General features: G+C 37.4%; 1 protein-coding gene across 3 annotated transcripts in view; it reads left to right on the top strand.

Moving 5' to 3' along the window:
* Positions 1-8,506, top strand: part of LOC110028346 (glutamine-dependent NAD(+) synthetase) — a 73,406-nt gene that overhangs the window by 54,396 nt on the left and 10,504 nt on the right. For all 3 annotated transcript variants that reach the window (XM_020730162.1, XM_020730161.1, XM_020730163.1), the window contains exons 7-8: positions 4,870-5,036; positions 5,734-5,871. In XM_020730162.1, coding sequence (XP_020585821.1) covers positions 4,870-5,036; positions 5,734-5,871 — 305 coding nt within the window. The remainder of the gene's footprint in view (positions 1-4,869; positions 5,037-5,733; positions 5,872-8,506) is intronic.

The following is an 8,506-nucleotide window of genomic DNA, read 5'->3' as shown; positions in this document are numbered from 1 at the left end:
CTTAGCCCTTACAACTAGAAGTTGAGTGCTTGGAACCACTTATGCGAGTTCTTCACAAAAATGAGTCAAGAAGTGGTTTGAAGTTCTACGGGAGGTGGGTTCCATTGCTAGTCCGCTAGGATAGTCAATAAGAACTCCTAAAGCTAGATCCTAGGTTCTAAGATTAGGAGGCTAAGACCTCACTAAAAATGAGGTCAACAGGCCGAACGCAGACAGCGCACAGGAGGAGAGGGAAGAAGGTACCTCTTTGAAGGAAAAAGAAGGTAACACAGAAACTTTAAAAGCACTCTAGAACTTCACTTCCTCTCGCAACAGCAGGAGGAAACCAATTCAAGCACTAGAAGATCAAAGAACTGAGTGAGAAAGAAAAAGAGCAGAGTTTTCTCCCTTAGAAAGATTTTCAGCCCCCTGAAGCTTCACAGAGGAGCTCTCATATACACTGAGGGCAAAGGAGACGAATGATTAAGAAGATACGACCGAGGGATCGAGAGATGCAGAGGATTAGATCCTCGCAGAGGATACGATCCGCAACAGAGGAGATCAATTCCATTTCGCAGAAGATAGGATACGAGGGATGGGCGTCTACGTGCTCTATCCCGCGTGCAAGAGGCTAACGCAGGAGCGAAGCCTCTCCAACGGCACGAAGGAGTGGGCCGAGCGACTGAACGAGCCGTCCTAGGGCTAAGGCAGGCCCACGGGTTCGAAGGAATGAGGCGAGGAGCGGAAAGAAATTTTGGTTAACGATTTTAATATAAGTTATTAATTATAATAATAATAGTAATAATAATATATTATTTATTATTATAATAAACACTTAAATAGGTATTTTCCCCAAGACGCGCCATCGTAATGAAACGAGTCCTTCTTAAGCAAAATCGACGTTCCGGACGCGTCGGCACAGTCCGTTTCGTCATCCGGAGTCGTCCGGGCAACTTTGTCGACGATTGGGACCAAAACGCGTCGCAGTCCGAATTCTGTCAAAATTTCGGCTCGAATTCGATTAAACAAGACGGCGGAGAGCGCAGCGGCGCCAACTCAACGAGTAGAGTCAATCCTAAGGCTATCAGTTCTATAGGAATGCTCCCTGAGTTACTTCGGAGTAGCCCTACCTGCCAAACAATAGCGGTCAAGATTACTACATGGAACGTCAAGTCGAGCAAAGAGAATTCCAGAATTGCTAACGGAGAGGGCTCCTTCACTAGTTTTCTAGCAATAGTCGACAAAAAGGTCCTACGACTAAATCCTAGACTACTAAGGAGGGGAAAGCTACACCTTGACCAAAAGCGAGGTCAACAATAGTAGATGACTATGAATACTGTGGCGACAATCTTGACCCAAGCAATTGGGCCGGCCGACCCCCCTTTGCCTCGCTTCCCCCGTCCCGTCCCCCGCATCAACTAGCTAGGCCCATTTGCATTTTTTATTTTTGAGAGCTCCTAGATATCACTATAAACCATGGAGAAGGGATGCGTTGCTTTGTGTTCCAAGCTTGTGTACTCTTATCAAGTATGTTTAGCGAGTTAACAAACTTCACATTGATAATAACTATATTTTTTATTGATAAACAAATGAGGATATAAATTGGGATGCTCAAGATAAAAATTCAATAGCATAACTCGACTGTGATGAGAAATATATTCAAATACATGACTCAATGGTTTTTTAATGGTGGGGTGGTTCTTTTGAAGTTGGAGTCCTAGTGAGCAGATAAAGTTCATGGTACATGTCAATACTGACAATCATTTTTTTCCAAGTTCATCACCTGAAATTCATACAAATTAGTGTAGAAGTTAGTAACATAGTTCATGTCACGAGTAATTTTATTGATAAACAATAAATTGTGGTTAAGTTTAGTAACATAAAACAAAGATTGAAGTATAATATCCTTTGTGAGTTTCACACCTCTTCTTCCTTCCACAAATGAGAGAGCCATTTGCAGTTCTAATTGCTACATGATGTGTGCGAAAATAGGATTGAAAAACATTGATATCACCTGTCATGTGATTATATGCTCTAGAGTCCACTATCCAAGGCCTGTTCTTCCTGTTGAGAGCAACAAGATCATATGAAAGACTACTTTGATGTGCTAGAAGGCTGTTAGAATGCTCAAAATTTTGTGCCAAAAGCTTTTGGAGAGCTTTAAGTTGTTCCTTGCTGAATGTACTATGTTCATGAGGCTTGTTTTCCTTTGTGCTGTGTTTGCTTGATTTTTTCCATCAACTTTGACTTAGTTGGGCTTCCAATTTGTAGACTTTTCATAAATTTTCCAACACTTCTCTTTCAGATGACTAAGCTTCTTGCAATGTTCACACCATAGTTTGATTTGTTGTCTTGAGATGATTTATGAGTGTATAAAGCAGAGTTGTCAACATTTGATGTAGTGGGATAAACTGTCAGCATGAGTTTTTTTTCTGTTCTCTTCCCTTCGTACTCATCCTTGTACAATCATGTAGTCTAGTTTTAATGTCAAACAACTCAGATGTGTTGTCAACACTTTACTAGGTTTTCCTTATGACTTCTCATATTTCATTTGTCGTTTTGTATAGGAGGAAGTTTTCTTCAATTTTTGTGGTCATGTAGTTGACAAGCCATGACATGACTGTGATTTTCAATCTTGCATATCTGATGTTTAAGATCAATAATTTTTGGTACAAGATTTTCTTTAGTGAAATGATCATCTTTTTATTCCTTTACTACTTATGTATATGAATACAAATTGAGACAATTGGAGGAAATTGTTGTCATGTTTGTAATTGGTGATGCATGAAGAGATTTCAGATGCTGTAGAACCAAAAATTCTAGGTTCTGGTTCAGTAAGTAACTTTTGAAGAGGAAGAAATAGCTTTCATGTCATATTTGTTCATGATAATGTGTCAGAAGGTAGCCAACTTGTGGCAAGTAGTATTTTTATCATGTTGAAAGAATAAAGATGAGTTGGGAGCCTAGATTGATCGAGAGGAGCCCTTTCCCCTAATGCTATCAATAAAAGAAGAGGGAGAAGCATCCCTAGGAGGCTGAGTACCTGCATCTGAAGGGATTCGTCAAAAGTTAAAGTAGTTTAACACCAATCACTTCACTAATTTGAGGCACCTGACAAGTAGGGATGGATAAAAATGTAGGAGCAAATGACAACCTTGGAGAAAACAATGAATACTAGAGGTGGTGAGAGAAAGCTCCAAATTAGATAAGGATTAATGTGTCAGAAGGTAGGACAAAATTTCTTCCGAAGAGACGGACTGTTTAGGATTTTCACTTGAAAGAAAAAATCTGCTTGACAAATACTTAATCCGAGATTTCCACTGGAGAAATAAAATTCTTAGGATTCTTGTTAGAGAAGAGATCGACGGCTTGGAAGCGGGAGCAATGCCTGCAAAGAGGAGCTCCTGGACTTGATAGATGAGTAATGCCAGCAGAGAATGAACGCTTGGATTCGGTAGGGTAGTAATGCCTGCAGAGATGGAGCGCCGACATGGAGGTGTTAACCAGGATATAATTCGACGGAGGGCTTGCAGGAACTGGCGGTTGTAGCGAGAGTCTTTGGCGGAGGAAGGAGAGCTAGGATTTTTTTTCCAAGCTCTAATATCATGTGCAGTTTAGGAGGAACATTCTTAGAGGAAAAACTCAATTTTCTCATTAACTACTACAAGAAAATATCAAATAGATGTATAACTCAGACTGACCTCGTACCATTGGAGGAAAATTTAAATCATTGATAGTAAGGGAATGATAATATGTAAGATTGACGACATTTGGAAGGGGATTGAAGCCGTTCAACACTGTTTGGGTTTAAAACAACAAAGAGAACCATGAAATAGTAGGAGGTTCGCCACTTGTTTCTGAACAAGCTATAAACACGTCACTTGTAAAATGATATGATAAGCTCTCAAAACAGAAAAACATAACACATAGGGGGATTCCTAATAGAATATAACCATAACTAGAAATAAATAGATTGGAAATTAGTCAGAAAAGGAATGAGCTCCCGCTGAATTTGCCAATTGGACATGAATTGCCTGGTTGGGCCCTCCTGCAATGGTTGGTTCTCCTGATTCTCCAGTATTACAGAATCCAGCAATCTAGCGGAGCTGCAGAATAGTGGGCTCAGCTCCTGCGTCAATCATCTAAATTGATACCGGCTTTCTTGCAAGATAATTGCATGTACTTTTGAATGAATTTATGCTGTTATCAGTACAAGTAGTGCTTCAAATTCTTTAATTATTTTTGTGCTTGGGATATTTGCTTAAGGCGCACAGAAATGTGAATTCCACTACCCTAGCCTAAATCTACTATAAATGGAGGGTGAAAAGGATTCTACAAATGGAGGTCAAACGCAGAATTGAAGGAGACTAAACAGGCAACCACTAGCTCTTTGGTGTAAACACAATATATTATGAAAGGCGGTGTATTCAGGTAGAAACAAGAGGTTTACCTGTTTCGTAGGAATCAATTAACAGGCTGTGGTGCCCTTTTTTTTCATTCTTCTGGTGCACTGATAATGCAAGTTTGTAAAACCGATCATGAAAAAATATGAAGTGGAAATAGACAGGATTATGATTCAAAAGTGTATAGGTTGTAAAAAATTATTTTTAATGATTACACTTTTGTGTATATGTTATATTGTAATTCCTTGAGTTGATTGTTTTATTGCTTGCAAAGCTAACAAAGAATCATGTCCATGATAAAGTAATCATAAGCACATGATGGCTGCCGTTATTTTCATAAAAGCAGGAATCTTAGGTTAAATTTAGAACTTCATTCATTTTGATTACTGAGCATAAATCTAAAATTCATCTGTGGAAACTTTTGCTTTGTATAATTATTTATTGAATAAATGTTGAGCAATAATTTTTAATGGAATTTTTTTGACAGATTAAGTATCACCGTCCTGAGGAGGAAATAGCATTTGGGCCTAGTTGCTGGCTATGGGATTATCTAAGAAGAAGTGGAGCTTCTGGATTCTTACTTCCGCTTTCTGGAGGAGCTGATAGTTCTGCTGTTGCAGCTATTGTAGGTTGCATGTGCCAGCTTGTGATCAATTTTCTCTTTTTTTTTTTTTTTTTTTTTTTTTTTTTTTTTTTTTTTTTTTTGGGAGGAGGGGGAGGGGTATTTACGTATATTGCACACAATTCTTGTGTATTTTTTTATCTCTCACACCTAAACTCTCATATTTACATACGTGGTGCTAAAATCTTTAATATCATATCGAAAATAGCAGGATTACCACTTTTTAGATGTGAATGCACCGTTTCACGTATAGGTTTAAAGAACCGAAGTGCTATCCATGTAAATATGAAATTTTAGGTGTGAAATATGTAAATACATAAGAATTGTGTGATAAGTATTTAAACTTTCATGTTTGTTCCCCAAACTATGGCTCAAGTCAGAAATGGGGCTAATTTTTGTTAGGTTTATTAAAGGGCTAAATTTCTTTGGCCATTATGACCTATCAGCAGGTTAAGTTGTTAGAAGTCAAAACTATGGCTCAAGTCAGAAATGGGGCTCAAATAAATTAAGAATCAAAATTTGAAGTAGCAAGATTTGAAGCTTTTTATCATTGGATGAACCTGTTGGTAGAGAAAGGGCAAAGAACTTTGATGTATTTCTGACTAAATATGACAACTTTTACTGGATATGCATAGCCCTCAGTCGAGGTTTCTGTCATAAATTAGATTTTATGCTGTACTTTTATTTCAATTTGTTATGAATGTTAGAATATGCTTCTTGGATACTTGTAGATATAGAGAATGGTGATGAACAAGTCAAAGCTGATGCATTAAGGGTTGGCAATTACAAAAATGGAGAGTTTCCAAGCAGCAGTAAGGAATTTGCAAAGAGAATATTCTACACTGTCTATATGGGAACTGAAAATAGGTAGAGCGTTGAATTTCTGGATTTCTATGTATTTCAACATTCACAACTCAACTTTTTATTTTCTTTGCTATTTGCTATTTGCTATCTTCCAATTCTTTTTTTGATTTTTTTTATGTTGCTTGTGTTGGTGCTTGGCAAAATATTTCCTGGTACTGCATGACATCTGTCCTACATGCTTTTAAGTTTCAAAGAAGTTAGTAATTTTTTTTAAACTATAGATATGTTCAAACATTGTTATATCTTATATTTTGTGACTACTTTTTGTACTTTTTGCAAACTTATAATGCAAATATTTGTCAGTGCTTGTGTTTATGAATGATTGCACCAAATGTTCTTTCGATTTTTGTTCATGTGCAGTAGGATTGGTGAACTATTTTTTTAAGGAAGTTTTACTTACATTCCAATTATTTCCTATTTATTTACTTATCTAACACCGAAAGTTAAATTTTTTACTTATATACCTCCTTTCATAAGCTTGAAAAGGTGTATTTCACATTTAAAAGTTAAAAAATGGTTTTTTTGATTTGATATGAAAGATTTGGGTGGTATCAATGTAAAAAACAAAATTTATATGTTAATGCATATGAATTGGGTGGTATGATGTAAATACTCCTTTTTTAATTATATAAATATATGCTTGGCTAGTTTTTTATTAGTGCATGATTAATTTTAACATTATGATGAGTTAAGACACTTGATAAAATGTTTATATAAATAAGTTTACATACAAGAGATTGGTTATTGGAAATTTGAAGGGCTGGTTTTGCTCACTTGCTTCATCTATAATGCGGTAAATTTTGGTTCTGTTAATTTGGTTTAAATTTTAAATATGATGTAAGACAACCTGGTGTGGCCAAACTAATGATATCGATAAAATTTATTGAAAGTTAATAAAAGAACAAATTGGTTGGGCTTAATTCCATCATTTCCTTTTAACTTCACACTTGGAATAAAGCAGGGACATCCATGGATAAAACCTTCATTTTTAATCATCATCCATTTTAGCTTGTTTCACTAAATATAACACTAGAATTGATAGGGTAAAATACTTTTCTAAAGAACCAACTTAATTAGCAAAATAAGTGAAAAATTCTCTACATAATTGATACCAAAGTGAACCAAAAATAAGTGGAAAAGTAAATATTATTATTGAAATCAAATAGAAAATTACAACCCAACAAAACGGAAATATGAAATTGCAATAATTGAGAAAGCAAACTCAAATTAGGGTGGATCTTGGGGATGGTGGTGGTGAATTGTGTGGGTTTGGACTTTCTAAGAGGTAGCAAAGGGTTGTTAATGGGCTGGAAGGTGTGGAGGTAGCAAAAGGATGTTGTTAGCAGCGTCAGGGAAGTACGAAGTTGTAGGAACAACAAGTGTGGTTGCTATCCTAGGTGACGGCAACAAGAAAGATGGCTTGACATCAAGGAAAACAGCAGATAATGGCAATTTGGGTGGTGGCAGGGATGGAAAATGACGGAGGCAACTACAAGGGATGCAGTGGACTGCAAGAATGCAAAAGGATGGCTGTCCGACTTGGCGTTAGCGAGGACAGGAGGCTGGAAGGTGGGAAACTGCAGGAAAAGAGCTAAGGGCTGCTGTTCAGGGCGACTACAATAAGGGCGTGTAATATCCGTAAAAAAAGAAAGTGTCTATAATTGAATGGAAAGTACCTCTTCAGTTATAACTTAAACCAAGAGAGAGTGAGAGAAAGAGAAAGACATGGATAGTGAGAAGGACAAAAGAAGGAAGGAGAAGAAATAACGGCAGAAGGAGAAAGAGAAGCAATAACAGAAGAAGAGGAAGATTTACTTCTGAGGAACGAAGCCGAGGGAGGAGAAGTTGATGATCAGGAGAAGGTGACGAAGCAACTTTGATTGTTTCTAAGTGTGAGAAGATCAACCCTTGCCGAAGGAAGGAGCGGATCGTCCTTAAGTTCAGCGTCGTTCTATGAAAAGGAAGCTCATGCCCTAGTCGTAGGTGAAGGAGAGGAAGCAAAACACTACTTGGGCTTCGACGAGCTGTGTGAGTGCTTGCGAGAGGAGGTTCGACGCTGATTGTGTGAGGGAGAGGAAGAAGGGAGCTGAGTCTATGTGCGGGAGGAGGTTCGACGCCGCTCTAATACCTTCTCGTTGAGCCTAGCAACTCTTGCGTGCGGGTTTGAACGACTGAGTTGGGAAAAAATATTACATATAGATGACCTACATCTGGATTAGGTGTGGATGGTGTTATTGGAGTTGCTATTGGTAGTATTGTGCTGTTATTTTGGTAAAATAACACCTAAATACTACCATCCGCACATGAAACCACTTCAAGACGCCTGATGTAATATTTTTTTTCTGAGTGGGAGAGGAAGCGCGTGGTGTGGGTAAAAGGCCAAACTGAGCCTTGAGGAGGTATGATTTAGAAATTTTATTGAAACATTATTAGTTTTGTATAATGTTATAAGTATTAAAGTTAATGTTTATTAATTTACTACAAATATCTTAAATCAAGGAACGTAAGTCTTGAATAAAAAAGTAATAATTTCGCACATGAAAGAAAAGTGTACTAGCTAGGGAAGAGGAAGAATCGTGAGCGTGAAGTGGAGAGCCCAAACCTATTGAAACCTTAAGTTGTAAGTTAAGGTAAATTT

The sequence above is a fragment of the Phalaenopsis equestris genome, unplaced genomic scaffold (genome assembly GCF_001263595.1).
Source record: "Phalaenopsis equestris unplaced genomic scaffold, ASM126359v1 Scaffold000511, whole genome shotgun sequence".
Classification (NCBI taxonomy): domain Eukaryota; kingdom Viridiplantae; phylum Streptophyta; class Magnoliopsida; order Asparagales; family Orchidaceae; genus Phalaenopsis; species Phalaenopsis equestris.
This window is presented reverse-complemented; position numbering and strand designations above follow the sequence as displayed.